Source organism: Zalophus californianus, chromosome 6 (genome assembly GCF_009762305.2).
Source record: "Zalophus californianus isolate mZalCal1 chromosome 6, mZalCal1.pri.v2, whole genome shotgun sequence".
Classification (NCBI taxonomy): Eukaryota; Metazoa; Chordata; class Mammalia; order Carnivora; family Otariidae; genus Zalophus; species Zalophus californianus.
Genome location: NC_045600.1, coordinates 64890598 through 64911302, shown reverse-complemented (window position 1 = coordinate 64911302; position 20705 = coordinate 64890598). Strand labels below are relative to the sequence as shown.

The 20705-nt window shown below is 41.1% G+C and overlaps 1 protein-coding gene across 1 annotated transcript; it reads left to right on the top strand.

Annotated features, from left to right (window-relative positions):
• The first annotated feature begins 2826 nt into the window (after window positions 1-2826).
• COCH (cochlin) lies at window positions 2827-18971 on the top strand. Its single transcript, XM_027572303.2, has 12 exons — window positions 2827-2915; window positions 3265-3321; window positions 3410-3457; window positions 6004-6160; window positions 6987-7120; window positions 7804-7866; window positions 9397-9441; window positions 9541-9688; window positions 13051-13154; window positions 13847-14073; window positions 14466-14982; window positions 17697-18971. The coding sequence occupies exons 2-12, from the start codon at window positions 3288-3290 to the stop codon at window positions 17870-17872; spliced, it is 1653 nt and encodes a 550-aa protein (XP_027428104.1). The 5' UTR covers window positions 2827-2915; window positions 3265-3287; the 3' UTR covers window positions 17873-18971.
• The last annotated feature ends 1734 nt before the right edge of the window (window positions 18972-20705 follow it).

Genomic DNA, 20705 nt, shown 5'->3' with positions numbered 1-20705 from the left:
TTACTTTTGAAACTGAGTTTTCAACTCTTCTGTTAAGGACTGTCTTTAAACAACCATCAGGCCAGAAGATGCTTCCATATTTTATCCGGGAAATACAGTAGGTATATTTTTGATGGAATTTTAATGAAAGAATAATGAAAAAAAGGAAAAACTACAATTATTAGCTTAACCTCTAACATTGAGCTAAGTATTACGTACCCTGGGCAGCCCATTAGAATCACCTGTGAGCTTTAAAAAGTTCTAATACCCTGGTCCCATCCCAGACCAATTACACCTCAGGTTTCAATAGTTTTAAAGTTCCCCAGGTGATTCCATTGTGCAGCCTGGTTAGGAATCCACTGCTCTGCAGGGAGTTAGTGTAAATATTGAATATCAAATTGTCTTAATTAAAGCAGGGTAAACTAACCATGCATCTCAGGAGTATAATAACCGGAAATGTCACCCAACTGAATACAAAACTGTAATTTTAACAATTTGTCTTTTTAAGTCAAACATACCCAGATTTCTTTGGTTTTCCCTCTCCAGATAAAACTACCTCTTAAGTTCAGATATTTTTTCCTCATTTTACTTATAGTGAGTATGAGATACAAACTAAGAATGAGAAATCTCATCCCCACTCCCCCACCCTCCTTGGTTGGACTTTCAAACCAGAAAAATAAGCGAAGAATAACTTCTCTTAAATGTTTCAAAACAAAATAATTAAAATTGTATCTTTGGGTAAACAACCATGAAACTCAATGAGGTATTTCCTTTATTTTTTAATAGTCACAGACTTAGGGTCAGTCAATGGAAATAGCTGCATAGTTTTGACTCTGCCAAATGGTTCAGTGAAATTACATCACAGGAGGGTTGTGCCCTGTGGGAGTCCTAAATAGCATGCACCCCTCTGGCCATTTAGGCACCTGCCCGCTGAGCTGTGGAGTGGTAGCTTTTTTCCAGGATGTGAACTCTCCCTCATTATGTAGCATCATGACAATTTGCCCAGCCTAATTGGGAGGAGATTATCTAATGCTGATTGAGGACACTCAATAAGCAATAATGAAAAAGACAGCTTTAATAGTCCTGAAGGCTTGAAATTTCTCCCAAGAAAAATATCAGGGGCGGTGGCTAGATTACTGGGTTTCTAAGAAAAAGGTAACTCTCTGCCATGGAAGAGATTAAATCTTTAAAGAAGCCATGAAAATAAGAATAAAAAACCTTCCAGCCAACAAATGTTATTTAATGAGTCTCTTTCTCCAGAAGACATTCAAATAGTAAAGGGAATGAAATCAGCACTCCCCAGTTGCCTGGTACAAATACTGACTGACTCATTCCAGATGGAGAGAATAGTTGTAAAACCAATATTTGGCTTCCAGGTGATGGTGGTATGTTTCTTTCCTAATACAAAATGTGTGAGAATACCACTAAGCAATAAAAAGGAAGAAGGCATACATGCTACAACATGGATAAGCCTCAAAAAACATTATACTCAAAGCTGTATCATTCCATTTATAGAAAATGTCCATAAAATGCAAATGCATAGACAGGAAGCAAATCAGTGTTGCCTAGGGTTGAGGGTGGGTAAGGGAACTGTCAATGATGAGAAGGGATCCTTTTGGGAGTAATGGAAATATTCTAAAACTGGCTTGTGGAGATGGTTGCACAACTCTGTAAACTCACAGGAAATCATGCATTTTACACTTAAAAGGGATGGATTTTATGGCATGTAAATTATTGGTTATTCCCTGGACTAAAATAAAATGCTATTCTTTGGACAAAACAAAAAAACACAAAACTATTTGGAAAAAAAAACAAAACAAAACAGCATCCTGCCACCTCTCCTGGGTCTGGAGGTGGTTCCTAGGTTGCCATGGAAGTCACGTGTCTGTCACACTCCCTGTGAATTCCGCTCTTTCTCCCATTTCCACCTGTTAAAAGTTACCAGGATGAGGGAGGACACATTACCAAATCGGAGATTCTGTGCAATCACAACAGACCACAGGTCTGGGAATTTGGAATGGCAATCAAGCATAAATCCTTCTTGATCTAGAAAGGAAGAAAGGGCAGATACTGAGGGGCCCGGGCCACCTCAGAAGCGTGGCCTTACCCATTACAGTAAATGGAGCCCGCTGGGGAAAATCCAATTCCAGCAGAAACCAAGTCGGAAGGCTGGATCCCTAAGGTCGAAAGAATAACCAATCAGTTGACAGGGTTTCTAAAAATACCAAGCACGCGCTTGTCAAACCCAGGTTGCTTTTACTTTAGAAGTAGGAACTCCATTTCCACCGGAGCACGAAGTTGGGAAGTTTGGTTCTGAGGCAGCGTGGAGCTGGTAGCTCTCCGGAGGACGCAAGGCCTCTGGGCGGACAACGGCCCTGCGCCCCCTCAGCCGCTTTGGCCGAAGCAAAGCCCAAGTTCCCCCGCGAGGGCCGCAGCTCCGCCGTCGGGAACCGTGCGCCGGGGACCCGCCCTCGCCAGCCCGGGTGAGGCTGGCCGCTCACGTCGGGCAGCCGCCCCGCCCGGAGCGCACTCAAGCCTGAGCGGCCGGCGCCGTAAACCCCGGGCTCACCCCGCGCGTCTCCAGGCACGGGCCCAGCCGCCGTTCTACACTCGTTCCGACACCCCTGACGCCGGGTCCCACGGGGGCCCCGAGATGCTGACCCCGGGCCTTCGCGCCTCCCCTAGGGACGGACGCGGCGTCTAGGTGGCCGAGGTCCGCACTGCGGGGGGTGAGGCGCCTCGGCGCGGGCCTCACTACCCGACCGGGAGGGGATGGGGGCGGAGCTGGACGGCCGCCGCCCAGCCCCCGGGGACAGGCTCCCAGCCCCCTCCTCGCACGCCCCCCGCACAGTGCTCATGCGCGCAGCCAGGCCTTTATAGCGGCGGCAGGAGACACGCTTTCCGCACTCGGGCGCAGCCAGAAGGATCCGACTCAGGTGCGGAACTCTGGGCGTCCGGCGGTGGGCGTGCGGGTCGCTGACACCTGCCTATCCGAGTCTCTCCTTTGTCGTTCCCAGCTTCTTTCTGTCTTGATATCGCACCCCCTTTCCCGGGCCGGGGTTGCACATCGATGCTGGGTTTGGCTCGATTTGCAGCCAGAGCATCGCCAGCAGATAGAGAGGCGTTAGCTCCCGGGCAGCGGCCTCTTAGGTCACCCCCCCCCCCCTCCACCGCCCCTGGTTTCCGAGGGGTGCGGGATCTCCAAGGGGAGGGCGGGCGCAGTGTGGTGGGGAAGTAGGGGCCTCCGTTCCCGGGAGCCTCCCTCGCATTCTCCCTGTCTCCCAGGTCCGAGGAGCCCCTCGACTACCATGTCTGCAGCCTGGATCCCCGTTCTCTGCCTCGGTGGGTACGCGCCCCTCCCCACTCCCTTCCCGTCGCACCAAGCGGGGCGGAAGCTGGAGCCAGCCCTCCCGCTGTCCTTTCTTCGCAGGTGTCTGTCTGCTGCTGCTGCCGGAGCCTGCGGGCAGCCAGGGAGCTGGTGAGTTGCGGGTTCCTCTGTCGCGGAAGCAGGGCTAAGTCCAGGCGGTGGGAGGGGTTGGGGGCCGGCAGGTAGAAGAGCGCTCAGACCGAGCCCCTAGACCTTGGTCCCGGGGACCAAAGCTGGAGGGCGCCAAGGTTGGAGCGGCTGCCGGGCGCACACCCATCCATACCCACGGCGTATCTACTCCGGCTTACCCATTACTCCCACGCGAGGAGGCCCCTGGTACCTGAAGGGGACGTTCTTCCCAAGGCGCGGAGAAGGAAGCGTCCCCGAATCTACACTCACATCGCGGGAGGCACCTGGCAAGCCGAGCATCGGCATCGAAAGGTCAAGGCAGGGGAGTATTCGTTGAGTCCTAGCGAGTGGCACACCAGTCTCGGGTTGTCTCCCGGGTTGAAGTCAGGAAGAAGCCTCCCAGAGCCGACTTCACACTGTCAGAGCTGACAGAGACAGCGATACTTACATCCTTGTCCCACCTTGCTTGAATCCCTGGTTTCTAGGCGTAACCCCTATTTGTAGCCCATCTCATATTGGAGAGAGTCTAAAAAGTTTGTTCCACATGTAAAAGTCCGAGTATGTGTGTGTGTTTTCTACAATATAAATGGCAAACTCTTTTACAAAATCTATCCTGTTCTTGAAAGGAGAAATGAGGGTAAGCATTGCACTGGGCTGTTTTCAGCACCCCACCCCCACCACACACACGTGCACACACACACTCTCTCTCTCTTTCTCCCCCTCCCTCTCTCTCTCTTCCCCTCCCTCTCTCTCTCTCTCTCTTCCCCTCCCTCTCTCTCTCTCTCTCTTCCCCTCCCTCTCTCTCTCCCCGCCTTCCCTCCCTCTCTCCCCCCCTCCCTCACTCAAGTCAGTGTTGGCAGCTAAAGGCAGAGCCTCTGATGACCTGGAAAGTGGGAGGAAGGATTAAGGCTGTTTGGTCACATGTATAAGGCTCACCGGTATGAGGCTACTGTTTTGGGTAAGGATTTTAACTTTCCCAGCAATCTAGAGTGTTTCAGAGCTAAGGAATCGGCATTTTAGCTGGCATTCTGCCTTCCCTTCCAATAGAGATGTATAGTTCAGGGTGCAGCTCAACGTAGAGAGCTCGTAGAAAAGGGTCATTGGTAGAGGAAGGCTGCTCAAGTGGGCAGATGACCAGACAGCATTACTCTGTCTTGGAAAAAAATAAGGTGCTTTTTTGGTTTTTTATTAACATTTGTTTCAAAAAGTTTTGGATAACCACAATTTCTTGTTTGGAAAATAGTATTTAATAACATTATTCTCAACTTAATATTTATAGTAAATTGATGAGTTAACATATTGTTACATGCTGCCAATAACTTGTGTCTGCCTAACATCTTTTATAGTAAGAACTTCAATTCTTGATTAGTTTGGGTTGGTATGTAAAATTTGAGAGTATTAACACTGTTTTCTAAAAAATGCATTCATTGCATGATAAATCTCTCTTGACAGATTTGGAGCAGAAATAAGCAGGTTCAATTCAGATAAAAATGCTTCATTTCATAGAGACTAACTTCCCTGTTTCCTATCCTGCAGGAGTTGGGCTGTGTGACCTAGGGCAAATTAACCCCATTGCTTTAATTTCTGCATCTGTAAAATGAGTGATTGAGCTAAATGACACTTGTAAAGGGAAACATCTGTTCACTGGCTTCTTTAAATTAAGATACAATTTTAAGGCACTGCATTTGGAGAAAAACTGGTATAAATGGTCCTCGAAGCAAAGGATGGGACCTTAGAGGTTTGTGCATGTGTCTATGAAAATGTTTCTCATTGCGGTGCCTGGGTGGTTTGTTGGTTAGGTGTGCAACTCTTTTTTTTTTCCTTAAGATTGATTGATTGATTGATTGATTTGAGAGAGTGAGAGAGAGCCCAAGAGGGGGTAGGGTTAGAGGGAGAAGCAGACTCCCTGCTGAGCAGGGAGCCCGACGTGGGACTCGATCTCCGGACTCCAGGATCATGACCTGAGCCGAAAGCAGTCGCCCAACCAACTGAGCCACCCAGGTGCCCTAGGCGTGTGACTCTTGATCTCAGCTTAGGGCTTGACCTCAGGATCGTGAGTTCAAGCCCTGCATTGGGTTGCACGCTTGGTGTAGAGCCTACTTTAAAAAAAAAAAAAAGGGAAATGTTCCTCACAGGCTCAGCCCAGATTTTAATATCTTTACCTCAAGCAACTGTGTCCATAGTTGTTATTGTAAAAATTGAGATTTTTATTTTTGTAGAATGAATAAATGGTGAGTGACTAATGTCATTTTCTAGTTCTATTTCCAATTATGTATTCCCAAACTGTTAAGAACTGAGAAAATTCTTCCAATAGGCTTTGTAGTGGCTGAGGAGTAGATTAAATTGGAAAACTGTTTTTGGGTAGCTAAAATTTGGAATGGTGTGGAACCATACATACATTAATATTCTTAACAAGAAGTGTAGAAATTAGGGAGATAAATCTTTGATCTCATACCCTAGTTCCCACCCCACCCCCGACACCCCTCAAAATCCTAAGAATGTCATTACATTCCCTCCTTTCTTTTCAGTTCCCATTGCTATCACATGCTTTACCCGAGGCCTGGACATCAGGAAAGAGAAAGCAGATGTACTTTGCCCAGGGGGCTGTGCTCTTGAGGAATTCTCGGTGTTTGGGAACATAGTGTATGCGTCTGTATCAAGCATATGTGGCGCAGCTGTCCACAGGTAAGCTGAAACATGCAAGGAGAGAGAAATCCAAGTGTACTAATAATACCCTTTCCCTCTTTAGCCAAATGGACCCCCACACACACCTTCTTTCTTTTGGTGCCAATATTGGCCACAGAAGATGGATACATTTTTTAAGGTTTTGGGGGATATCCTTGAAGCACCAGCTACACAAAGGAAGCTTTCTGACAAACAGCAAATTGTATTATTTCTTGATAGCTAGATCCCTAGAATTTTAGAACACTCCTAATCATGTAATATATTAGTGAGTTTTTACCCTTGTGCTAGACATTGTTTTTAATTTCCATGACAACTCTACAATTGTAGAGAGTAGGTACAATTTTATTCCATTTTATAGATGAGGAAACTGAACTCAGAGTTGCCAACTATCTTGCCACTGTTAGCAAGGGCCCGGACTGGAACTGAGAGCCCAGGCTGCCTCCAGAGCCCATATTCACCACGCACTTTGCTATCCTGTAAAACTTTTTTTTTTTTAACGAAGTCCAAGGACATATAAAGTACCTAGGAAAACTAAGAAAATTATTTGGTTCTATTAACTCTGAATCTCTGAGCTGTAGGGAATAGGATCCTACAGGTATGTTCCTATCAACATTTAAGAAGTTTGACAGCCCAGTACCATTTCTCCCAGGCATATTTTGTACCTGTGTAAGCAAGTTTTTCAAAAGGCTGGCAGCATCCATATATATCTTCCCTGATGAACGATTTTCTTGATTAATCAGAACAATAGATGTAACATGGCACTAGAAGTCAGTCAGATAGCCTGAAAAAGTGTGGGTAGAATATCAGCTGCTTTTCTGTGTTACAGGGGAGTAATCAGCATCTCAGGGGGACCTGTGCGAATATATAGCCTACCAGGTCGAGAAAACTATTCCTCAGTAGCTGCCAATGGCATTCAGTCTCAAACACTTTCCAGATGGTCTGCTTCTTTCACAGTGACAAGTAGGTACAATTACATTATTCTTACTTTTGTGTAAACATTACTTCACCCTCCCCCCGCCAAAAAAAGTTTTCTGCTTTTCTTAGTCCAATCTCTTTGACTCTGATGAAAAAGCCTACAATCAAAACTCAGAGGAGTCAACAATGGGTTAGAGTCAGGGGACTGGACAGGCAAAGACCCACTCAAGATAAACTTGGCTGAATGCGAGAAGAATAATCTTGCTGTTAGAAGATTGCAGTAGAAGCTTGCATTGTCTGAGGTGTCTGGGTGGCTCAGTCAGTTAAGCATCTGACTCTTGATTTTAGCTCGGATCCTGATCTTAAGGTCATAAGTTCAAGCCCCATGTTGGGCTCCACGCTGGGACTGGAGCCTACTTAAAAAAAAAAAAAAAAAAAAGAAACTTGCCTTGTTTGCAATCAGAATGCCCTGATATTTACCAGGTAACATTAGATCAAAACACTAGTGAATGAAAATGAATGTGAATTCATTTTTGGTGATCCTTTTAAAATATGATTTAATAGCTAAAAACCCATTTTGGTTCTTTGAAACTAGCATGAAGCAAGTATTGATGTAATTGCCATCACTCGATTACATTTATCATCCCGTAGACCCCTAAATTATATTCATTATGCTTTGATGGTAAAGAAGGAAGAGGAAAAAATAGTCTTCTCTTTATTTTTAACAGAAGGAAAAAGTGGTACCCAGGAAGCCACAGGACAAGCAGTGTCCACAGCACGTCCACCAACAGGTATGAAATATGGAAGCTATCTCCTAGTTGCCTGGCACAGCATTTGGAAATTAAAAATAAATGTGCTGTTGATAGCTTTCCTTTTAAAGGAAATTGATATTAAACACACAACAGGGGCATCTGGGTAGCTCAGTCGGTTAAGCGTCTGACCTTGGCTCAGGTCATGATCTCAGGGGGAGGGGCAGAGGGAGAAAGAGAAGCAGACTCCCCGCTGAGCAGAGAACCTGACCCGGGGCTCAATCCCAGGACCCTGAGATCATGACCTGAGCCAAAGGCAGACGCTTAACTGACTGAGCCACCCAGGTGCCCTCAAATAAATAAAATCTTTAAAAATGAAAAAAAAAGGGGTGCCTGGGTGGCTCAGTCATTAAGCGTCTGCCTTGGGCTCAGGTCATGATCCCAGGGTCCTGGGATCGAGCCCCACATTGGGCTCCCTGCTCCACGGGAAGCCTGCTTCTCCCTCTCCCACTCCCCCAGCTTGTGTTCCCTCTCTTGCTGTGTCCTGTCAAATAAATAAGTAAAATCTTTAAAAAAATAAAATAGGGCACCTGGGTGGCTCAGTTGGTTAAGCGACTGCCTTCAGCTCAGGTCATGATCCTGGAGTCCTGGGATCGAGTCCCACATCAGGCTCCCGGCTCAGCGGGGAGCCTGCTTCTCCCTCTGACCTTCTCCCCTCTCATGCTGTTTCTCTCTCTCTCTCTCTCTCTCTCTCAAATAAATAAAATCTTTTAAAATAAAATAAAACAAATATCTTGTGTTTACTGGTATATTACATAAAGAAACATATACTTTATTTCAAATTCATATCATTCTATTTTCAATTATAAACTCTGCTACCAAACATTCTCTTGAAGTCCTATTTCTGATTTGATAAACCCCATGCCTAGAAACTGGACAAAGTAAAAGTACCATGAACTTCCTAGTTGCATTTGCCATATGCAAAAAGGAATTAGTATGGATCCATTTTAACAAATAGCCAGGGATCTCTTTTCCTAAGACTGTGGCAGTTTTTTGTTTTGTTTTTTTAAGATTTATTTATTTATTTGAGAGCACAAGCCAGGGGAAAGGGCAGAGGGAGAGAGACAAGCAGATTCCCCACTGAGCAGGGAGCCTGACATAGGGCTTGATCCCAGGACCCTGAGATCATGACCTGAGCCAAAGGCAGACACTTAACCGACTGAGCCAGCCAGGCGCCCCAAGACTGGCAGTTCTAAAGTCAAAGAAATTAAGAACATTAGAATCTAACTCTTGAGTTTCCAGTCCTGCCTCAACTGTGGGTTTGAGATATCAAGTACTGAATTAGTGGCATATCAAATATATAGGCCTACAACAGTTCTGACTTGTTTCTTTACTGGGGCATTGTTTCCCCAATCCAGAAAACCATGAGAAGATTAATTTTTTTAGGAAATTAATTTTTTTAAAACAAGTATTTTTAAGAATGACACTCCTTGTCATGAGCTTTTCCCCATGTGGGCTTCTTGCTATGAAACTGTCTTCCTTCACTAATGCCAAGTGCTTCCTTGGTTTCAGGGAAACGACTAAAGAAAACACCTGAGAAGAAAACTGGCAATAAAGGTAAAAGTCCAGATATCCATTTGGGAAAGTAACATTTGCTCTCCCTCCCTCCCTCTCTCTTGAAACTGCTAACAGAAAGACTTGTTTGGGTATTCACAGACTGTAAAGCTGATATTGCATTTCTGATTGATGGAAGTTTTAATATTGGGCAGCGCCGATTTAATCTACAGAAGAATTTTGTTGGCAAAGTGGCTCTAATGTTGGGAATTGGAACAGAGGGACCACACGTGGGCCTTGTTCAAGCCAGGTACCAATCTTGTTAAAATGGGTGGAGACTTGATGATAAATGATTAATCCTTTTAGTGGATACATGCATTTCGGTTCAATATAAACATATTGAGTGTGGACTATCTGAATTCCCAAACTATAAATACAGGGTTTAAGACTGCCAAGCAGACTAGGTAGGTCTAAGTGCTTCCTTTTTGGAATAAAAAGATTGAGAATTATATGCTATTTGAGGACCAGAAGGTAGACTAAAAGGTTTTGTTGCTATACAAATTATATCTGCACAATATAGTCTGCTCAATTCCTGATTCCTCTTTGCTGAAGGAAGTAATGATCTGTCTATCCCTCCTCCCTATTCTGTCATTCTTTTAAACATTTACCATAGTTCCTTGGAGATCTGAAGCTCCACCTTTTTAATTTTGTTCATTTAAAAATAATATCAATGGCTTTTAGGATTATAATATGCTCACTATAGAAAGCTTGAAAAACATATAAAGCACAAAGAAAACCAATTTCCCAAATATGCCCCTCAGAGATAATCACTATAAAATGTTTTATATCCTTTATTTTTTTTAAAGATTTATTTATGAGAGAGAGAGAGAAAAAAAACATGAGCCGAGGGAGTGGCAGAGGAAGAGGGAGAAGCAGATGCCCCACTGAGCAGGGATCCATCCCAGGACCCTGGGATCATGACCTGAGCCGAAGGCAAACGTTTAACTGAATGAGCCACCCAGGCGCCCCTCCTTTCAGTATTTTAAGAAAATTTGTACGTGTGTGTGTTGTGTGTGTGTATAATTGAAGTATAGTTGACACACAATGTTACATTAGTTTCAGGCGTACAACATAGTGATTCAACATCTTTATATGTAACACTATGCTTACTGTAAGTGTAGCTACCATCCATCTCCATAGGATGCTATTACAAAGCCACTGACTACATTCCTTATGCTATACCTTTTATTCTCCTGACTTACTCATTTCATAACTGGAAGCCTGCAACTCCCACTCTTCTTCACCCATTTTGCCTATCCCCCACCCCTCCTACATATGTGTGTTGCTTTGTCAAAAGCTCCAACTATAAAAATGTCTTATGTCCTGTTTTTTTAATCCTTAATCATTTGAGCATTTTACCAGATCACAACTGCTCTTCAAAAAATGATGTTTGGGGATGCCTGGGTGGCTCAGTCAGTTAACCGTCTGACTCTCGATTTTGGCTCAGGTCATGATCTCAGGGTCGTAAGATCCAGCCCTGTGTGGGCTCTGTGCTGGGCATGGAGTCTGCTTAAGATTCTCTCTCTCCCTCTGCCCCCTCCCCCACTCACCCATGCCCTCACAAAATAAAAAAAATTTATAATGTTCCTTTGCATGGTATTTAACCATTCTTCTGTTTTTTCTTGTTTTTTTCACCATTACACATTACATTATTATATATATATTTTTTAAGATTTTATTTATCCGTTCATGAGAGACAGAGAGAGAGATGCAGAGGCAGAGGGAGAAGCAGGCTCCCCGTGGCCCGTGGAGCAGGGAGCCCGATGCGGGACTTGATCCCAGGACCCTGAGATCATGACCCGAGCCGAAAGCAGACGCTTAACCGACTGAGCCACCCAGGCATCCCTACCCATTACATTATGATTTAACATCCTTATGTTATCCTGTGCCATCTTTGATTAGTTCATTAGACTAGATTTCTGAAAGTGAAATTGGGTCAAAGGGTTCTGACATTTTTAAGGCTTCTGATACAAAGTTAAATTGCTTTCTAGAAAGCTGATCCAGTTTAAACTGCTATCAGCAGTGTGTAAGTGTAGCACCAGTACTACCAGTATTAATTTCTGTTTCATTATGTTATTTTTTTACAACTGGTTCTTAATGTAGATACTTTTTTTGGTAGGAGAATTTAACTTTGTTTTCTACATAATTTAACCATTTGTCCCATACCTTTAAAACAAATGAGCTTCTTATTCCATTGATTTGAAATATCAATTTTATATAGAAGTTTAGGCAAGTCAGTTTCCTTGATCTATAAGCTAATTCCACAGCTTTTCCACAATGCTTAGATTATTGTAGCTTTATTGTACATTTTAACATCTCAGGCAAATTCCCCTCAGTACTTTTCTTCTTAATTTTTTTCTTTGCGATTTGTATCCAAGTCTTTTTCAAGACGAAAGCTATACTATCTTGTAGATTCAAACAAAGACTAGCTTCTCTATAACTTCTTGGCTTATAGTTTTCCTACTTTAGGAAGAACATCAGAATAAACTATATCAAGAGTTTATATTTAAGCAGAATAACAGAATATATCATTAAGGATGCAAAAACAAGACTAAATCTCAAATCACAATTTGGATAGTTGAAAAGTGACCATTCAAGTGAAAAGGTTATCAACCCACAATATCTGATTTTGTGGCCCAGCATTCCACCAGATATACAGAAATACAACCAGTGCTATATTTGTCTCAAAACTCTTAATGATGATTGATAATACTAAGATCTTAAAATTTTACACTTAATGAAATACTGACTTATCTAAAAACTAAACACAAAAATGGTGCTTTTAACTGTTTTTACTCAGCATGGTCTCTACTGAACACAGAGTAGTGATAAAAGTGAGCTGAAAAAAAAAGTGAGCTGAAATTCTTCTATTAAATATGGAAAATCCCAAATATTATAATATACATTAAGATTGGTAATGTCAATATCCTTTATTACAACGAAAATTCAATATTGTAATCCTTCATAATTTATCTTCTTATACCTTCTCATTCTTAAAATGTTGGTCCCAGTGTCCTTGAAATTGCCTCTTCTGACCAGAAACTGGAGTATTTAATAGGCCCATTCTGTTGAGTGCTACCAGGGTCTCACACTGGAACAGACCTAACCTCACACCCAGCCACCTTCCAACTCTGTGCTGCCCAACTCTGCAGATTTCCATTAAGCCCAGTGTTCTGAGCCAGGCCTGGTTTGAGGGGCACCATATAGGTTAGGCATGGACTCTGGTGTCAGACAAACCTGAATTTGAAGTACAGCTATGTTTTTTGGGCAAGTTACCTAAATGCTCTGAGCCTCAGTTTCTTCATTTATATAATAGGGATAATAGTTTCTACCTTGTAGAGTTATGATGAAATGAGATGACACATGTTATATGTATATAGCATATTACCCAGAATAAAGTAAACCCTCAAGGTAGCAATGGTTTTTGTTACATTTCTGAAAGATGCCTTAAAATTCAAGTAAGGATGCAATACCTTAATTGACTGTATACTATGGGATTAAGAAAGAAACTTAGGCATTGTCTAATTTAAAGACTTTTTTTATCATATATAATGTTGCTTGTTTTACCTTTCCAGTTCTCCCTAGATAACATTTTTTCATTTTTCCACTTAGTGAACATCCCAAAATAGAATTTTACTTGAAAAACTTTACATCAGCCAAAGATGTTTTGTTTGCCATAAAGGAAGTAGGTTTCAGAGGGGGTAATTCCAATACAGGTAAGTAGACTTTGACCCCTGGGATGTAACACAAGAGAAGGTTATGAGTGATCAGACCTATAAAAGTTTTAGGCTATTTTATATAAGCAGATGTGAACCTCTTCCTCCTGACACTGAAATCTTGGCTAGATTTGTAGTCAGTCATCTAAGATACTGAATTTGTAATGGAAAATAGGCCAAAGGGCTAATTAATATTGCTTGTTTAAAATACAAAAAAAGTATTGTGCTTTATAATCCTCATATTGCTTGGATAGAACAGATAGCCACTGTTCAGCATGTTAAAAAGAAGATCAACAGACTGATTTAACAAATGGAGATGGGGCAGAAAGAACTAGAGAAGCACTACAGACCCTTTGAAGGAAGATTTCTTGTTCAGAGTCTCTAGTGGTACTAGTCAGTCAGCAAGGGGCTAGATAGCAAAAGTACAGGAGTGGGAGTCAGTTGGGTTTCTGACTGGTGATTGACGTACAGTAAGAAAACATGAAGCTTCTGAGAGGTGATGGGGGAAGTAATGTGGGTTGTGAAGACAAAACAAATAAGCCTGATGGATAATTAAACTTTCCCATCTATTATAGAACCAAGTTCTATGTAAGTTAAATTCTTAAACTTTGGTGGCATCAAGCTGGTACAGGGAAATGGAAATGTCATTTGAGCGGTGGTGCTTTTCCAGCTTGCTTCTTTTTCAAACCTAGGAAAAGCCTTGAAGCATACCGCCCAGAAATTCTTCACAGCAGACACTGGAGTAAGAAGAGGGATCCCCAAAGTGGTGGTGGTATTTATTGATGGCTGGCCTTCTGATGACATTGAAGAAGCAGGCATCGTGGCCAGAGAGTTCGGTGTCAATGTATTTATAGTTTCTGTGGCCAAGCCTATCCCTGAAGAACTGGGGATGGTTCAGGATGTTGCATTTGTTGACAAGGTAAGGAGGTGAGGGTGTCTTCTGTTAAGGTAGTGATTTAATTTTGGACCTCGAGGCATAGTGCTGACTGGCTCTTATCTGAATTAACTTTGAACAGTCAAGACAGAATGTTTTTTATAATTGTTTTAATGTTTCTATAATTTTTTTTAAAGATTTTATTTATTCAACAGAGAGAGACACAGCAAGAGAGGGAACACAAACAGGGGGAGTGGGAGAGGGAGAAGCAGGCTTCCCGTGAAACAGCGAGCCCGATGAGGGGCTCGATCCCAGGACCCTGGGATCATAACCTGAGCTGACGGCAGATGCTTAACAACTGAGCCACCCAGGCGCCCGTAATGTTTCTGTAATTTTTAAGAAACAACTTTTGATCCCTTTTCTCTCTCCCTCATTAGGCTGTCTGTCGGAATAATGGCTTCTTCTCTTACCACATGCCTAACTGGTTTGGTACCACAAAATATGTAAAGCCTCTGGTTCAGAAACTCTGCACTCATGAGCAAATGATGTGCAGCAAGACCTGTTACAACTCAGTGAACATAGCCTTTCTAATTGATGGCTCCAGCAGTGTTGGAGACAGTAATTTTCGCCTCATGCTTGAATTTGTTTCCAACATAGCCAAGACTTTTGAAATCTCAGACATTGGTGCCAAGATAGCTGCTGTACAGTTCACCTATGATCAGCGCACAGAATTCAGTTTCACTGATTATAGCACCAAAGAGAATGTCCTAGCTGTTATCAGAAACATTCGCTATATGAGCGGTGGGACAGCCACAGGCGATGCCATCTCCTTCACTGTTAGAAATGTGTTTGGTCCCATGAGGGAGAGCCCCAACAAGAACTTCCTGGTAATTGTCACAGACGGCCAGTCCTATGATGATGTTCGAGGCCCTGCTGCTGCTGCACACGATGCAGGTAAGGTTCTTGTCCGTCTGGGTAGGGAACTGAGGGGTTCAGTGAGTTTTGTAAATATAAACTTAAGCATTTATTTTATTGAACAAACACCTGCATTATGGCAGTCACTGTTCTAAGAGCTTTACCCAACCTTAACTGAGTTGTCAAACCAGTCCGATGAATCTCATTCTACGGATAAGGAAACAAATTTCCTCAAAACCATACAGCTAGCAAGTGGTGAGGCCAGCATTCACATCCAGGCAGTCTGGCTGAGTCCACACTCCTCATCACTGTATTGTTGGGAGAACGCCCAGGAGAACCATGTCATGTGTCAGGGAAACATGTTACAAGTGCTTATGTTTGGCTCAAACTTGGAATATATCCCCCCAAGATCACAGTATATCACAATTTACCATGAATCTATTTGATAATTTATCTTTTTTTTTTTTTTAGTAGTTTTGAGTCTGGCATGAGTTTTCTAAGGTCACCAGTAGACTTTAATTCTGTTCCATCTAAACTTCCTTTTTAGTATCTTTTTCTTCTTGAGATAATAAAAACACACTCTAATGTTGTAAAAGGGTACAAAAAGGTCTTCTTTCTCCCTTACCCCAACCTTAATATTACTTTTGGCAAAGGCAACTCATTCCTGAAAACATTAGCATAATGTGTTGCTGAGATCAAATAGGGCAACAAAAAGCTGGCATTCCCTTTCCTGGGATAAAACTGAGTGACTGCAGTCCAATACTACTTAACAAAAACGCTAACTTGGGAGAGGGGAATTAGCAGCCTTGCATTTTCTTATACTCTTACATATATCCTTTTCCCTATTTAATTCCTAATGACTTAACCTTTTTCCTTTGATACATTTATTAGCATGTTAATGTACTTATGTACTTATATATTGATGGAATAGTGTTATTTAGTGGGTAAACTGATACATGGAATTTAAGCTATACATTGGCTTATTTTTTATACATCTGGCTTATTTTATACATCAGCAACTAATCCAGATCAAAGACCTGTTTGCTATCATACTCCTTAAAAATGCAGCTTACAGGGGCACCTGTGTGGCTCAGTCCATTGAGCTTGCAACTCCTGCTTTAGCATCAGGTCATGATCTCACAGTTGTGGGATCAAGCTCCACGTGGAGCTCGGCACTCCATGGGGAATCTGCTTGAGGGTTTCTCTCCCTCTGCCCTTCTCCCCACTTGCGCATGCACTCTCTCTAAATAAATTTTTAAAAATGTAGCTTACTGAAATAATTTATGGTTAACAGGCTTGGATTCAGGCTAAATTAAGTGAACTTCATTAATTCAAATATATTTTCCTTATTTAATTAGTTGAACTTCAGGAGGTTGGGCCATGCCATTTTCATAAAAACTACCCTTTAGTGATAGTAAAGTCAAAGTTACAAAGTTAACAAAAGCCAGAATACAGAGTAGGCTTTCAGGGCTGGGTCATAACTTTTTTTTTTTTTTTTTAGAATTTTTTTTTTAAGATTTTATTTATTTGAGAGAGAGAGAATGAGAGACAGAGAGCACGAGAGGGAAGAGGGTCAGAAGGAGAAGCAGACTCCCTGCTGAGCAGGGAGCCCGATGCGGGACTCGATCCCGGGACTCCAGGATCATGACCTGAGCCGAAGGCAGTCGCTTAACCAACTGAGCCACCCAGGCGCCCATAACTTTTTTTTTTTAAGCTGTAATTATGTATTTGGTCCAAGCTAACCACTCTGAGCTTGAATTCAATCTACAAGTGACGAAACCTGAGGGGAGAATTTTTTTTTTTTTTTTTTTTGCCAGATGAGTATTGACTGGGTGTAATAAATAGTTTCAAGGAGCTTTTATATAAACTAAAGCTGCTTTATTTATATCTTAAATATTCACAACTCTTGGCACAGAATATCACTAGAAGGGGTATGAAGTCTTAGAAGTTATTTCAGAAACTCTCAAAACATTATAGGGAATTTCATCCAAAAGAAAGATGGTAAACAACTACTGCACTTGGGATTGAGGTGAAATCAAACTAATGTAGTTATCACCCTAGCCAAAATGTATTCAGAGTAAAAGCCTTCCAGTAGCACAAGGGAATGCAGAGGTTATGCCTCAGTGTGTATAACGAGAAATTATTCCAGCTTCACAGACCTTTCTCTTTGGCTGTTTTTATCACCAGATTTTTGCTTTGGTCAAATTTCTGACTGCAGGTCAGTTTGCCAATTTAATATACAAATCAAAATGGAACAAAGCTCTCAATATTCACAGAGGCCTAGTCGCCATGCCTGGCAATGCAACAGACTTAGAAAACTTCCATTTATGTATCCCAAATTTTGTGCCATTCTTTCATGCTGTTACATTGGCTAGGACTCCAGTAAAATAATTAGAGTGATGATAGTAGACAGCTCATTCTCATGCCAATCTCAGGAAGTTTTCACCATTTCACTATTAGTTTTTTTTTTAAGATCTTTATCAGCTTATCCAGTATTTGTCAATGATCATGTGATTTATCGGTTAATGTAATTTATACTGATGGCAGAGCTTCTGTTTTTGATTCAACTGTTGGTCATTCTCATCATGATGACTGTTAAAACCTAACCATTTGGTGAAGGAGATTTAGTTCTTCAGACATTACTAGAGAGTTTTTTCTGTTACTGTTTAGTAATTCATGAAAAATATTTACACCTGATTTTATATATAAACTGGAACTTGGTTTTAATTCACTTAAAAATATTTTCATTGTAGGTATCACCATCTTCTCTGTTGGTGTGGCTTGGGCACCTTTGGATGACCTGAAAGATATGGCCTCTAAACCAAAGGAGTCACATGCTTTCTTCACAAGAGAGTTCACAGGATTAGAACCAATTGTTTCCGATGTCATCAGAGGCATTTGTAGAGACTTCTTGGAATCCCAGCAATAATGGGGACGTTCTGACAACTGAAAGAAAAAGTGCAAGAGGATAGAATGTATAAGTCATTTTCTCATACCAAAATACTATATAGCATACTAGGATCAGATACAAAACTATTATATTAAAAATGCCAACAGCTGTTTCAAGCAAATAAGCATTCATTTAAAGCTACTACCTTCTAATGACAATTTAGAATTGTTAAAACTCTGCCGAGACTTCATAATCATGACCCTTAGAAACTCAGGAAAGAGGAAATATCGTGCATCCAAATCTTAAGAATTCTAAAATGCGTATTATATGTATAGAAATGCAAATTCCATAGCTCAATAAAATGATATTCAGAACAAAAGCAACATTCCTTCTCTAATCATTGTATTAAACACATAAGGAAAATGAAACAGTTAATTCAGTTAAAATGTTATTTTGCCCCAATAGATGTTGTTTTAAAACCAACAATATTTGTTACTTGATATACTAAAAAGTTGTAATTATGAATGAAATGGAAGGGAATTAGGCATGAAGTTTCTTTTGTAGTGTATTTTCATAACATAACGGGAGTATCACACTGAACAAGACAGCAGGATTGCCTGGTATTTTTCTATTTATATCCTTAATTTTATACGTGTATAGATATATTTGGCTTATACTCAAAGTCATCCATGTACTAAAAAATAGCTAAGTTGGTAAATTTTTACTTACTACTTATAGTTGTAAACATTTGGCTGTGAGGAAAAGCACGTATTAAAAATAGAACTGCAGGGAAAAATATTGTAGTTTGACTATTTAAGCAATAAACTGTTAGTGACTATTATTCTAAGCTGCTTTACTTTTATTATCCCAAGTATCTATCCCTGGAACATGGTAAAAAATCCTACATTCACTATTTTATGCAGAAAGACCAATTCTGAATTTTTTAAATTGTTATATTTATTCAACTATTTATTGAATGTCTCCTGTTCTAGGCATTATACACACAGCCACTACCAAGTTAAACAGCATGAGATGCTTTTGATTAAACAAAAATGTCTTCTAACATTATCTTTACTTCCATATGCTTGTAAAGTTGGTTTTTGAAAAGTGATGAGAATTCCCTTAATATAACTATCATTACCTCACCAAGAGCTCTCCCTTCAGATAAAGGTATTCTGTCATCTTGTCTGGCTCATCTTCTCTACAGAGGACCTGTCCTCTCCCTCATCCACCTAAGAACCCTATGTCCCTTCACATATACACTGATCCTATCTGTAACAATTTACACGTTGACCTGAAAAAGGTGTTAAATGATTTACTGGAGTACATATACTAATTCTAAATCTTTGGAGTCTAACAATTCTATAGGTTGTATAAAAGGAATAAAAGGACCATATATCAGAAAGGCAGAACTGAAACTGCCTTTAATACATAAAAATTTGGCAAAATTGGGTATGGGAAGACAATAAACTCCCCCCCTTAATAAAATGCCTCAAAGATGAATGATTCATGTACCAAGAATTTTAATTAAGCAAAAATGGGTTTAACCTTTTCCCTCCATAAACAGACCACAAAGTCTTAGCTGAGTACCACTCCTTGAAAAATTAAATGAAAATCCAGCCTCCAAACATTACAAGCATTTTTAAAGATGGTAATTTTATAAAGGACAAAGTTGAGGCATCTGAGATAACCAGGGAAACTAGCACTCTGACTTAACAGTAAGAGCAGAAATGACCACTCTATTAAGTTACTATCAATTATTTTGTGTAAGTAAACAAGATAAAGGGTTAACAACTAAAGAGTAAAAGATTTTTAAAAAGATGTATTACAATCCAACTTCAGCAGGCATGCCTAAATTACAAATATGCTAGGCTATTTATAACATTTAAGGTGTTAAATGAGATGCTGGTCGTTAGTGGATAACTGAAATGTGAGAAAAGTACACAAAAATAAAGTATGAAAAAGGCAAAATAATATTGAGAAAGTCAACATATTAACATTTGTATATAAAAATATTCTTAAACTTTATATAGCACCATTTCATAATCAAATCAATCTACATAACTTCCCATAAGTCACAAATGGGAGCACACAAAATAAACTCTCTTTTCGCATCCTTCAGTCTTTTCCAAACATTTAATACTGGAGAGAAAAATACAACCAAAGTAGAGAAGAGAAAAATAAACATATATACTAATTTTTATTCAGTTCAGTTTTAATACACCCCAAGAGGTGAATGTTTATGCACTGCAATGGTGATAATCACATTTCAGTTAAACAGTAATGCACCGGTTTGGAATAGCTGCCAGAAACCATACTAGCTTTGGAAAAACTTATTTCCAAAACCAAGGAGAAAATATGCCTTACTTTGTTAAGTTCAATCTTCAGAAAACAAAGCAATAGCTTAAAGAAAAAAAAAATTTTTTTTAAAGATTTTATTTAATAGAGAGAGAGAGAGAGACAGTGTGAGAGGGAACAGAAGCAGGGTGAGTGGGGGAGGGAGAAGCAGGCTTCTGGCCGAGCAGGGAGCCTGATGCGGGGCTCGATCCCAGAACCCTGGGATCATGACCTGAGCTGAAGGCAGTCGCTTAACCAACTGAGCCACCCAGGCGCCCCAAGAAAAAAATTTTTAAAAAAAGTATTTATTTGAGAGACAGACCACGAGAGAGGGAACACAAGCAGGGGGAGTGGGAGAGGGAGAAGCAGGGCTCCCACAGAGCAGGGAGCCCGATGTGGGGCTCGATCCCAGGACTCTGGGATCATGACCTGAGCTGAAGGCAGATGCTTAACAACTGAGCCACCCAGGCACCCCACTTTAAGAAAATTTCTGAAAAATTTTAGTATTTCACCAGCAATGACTAAAATTGACACT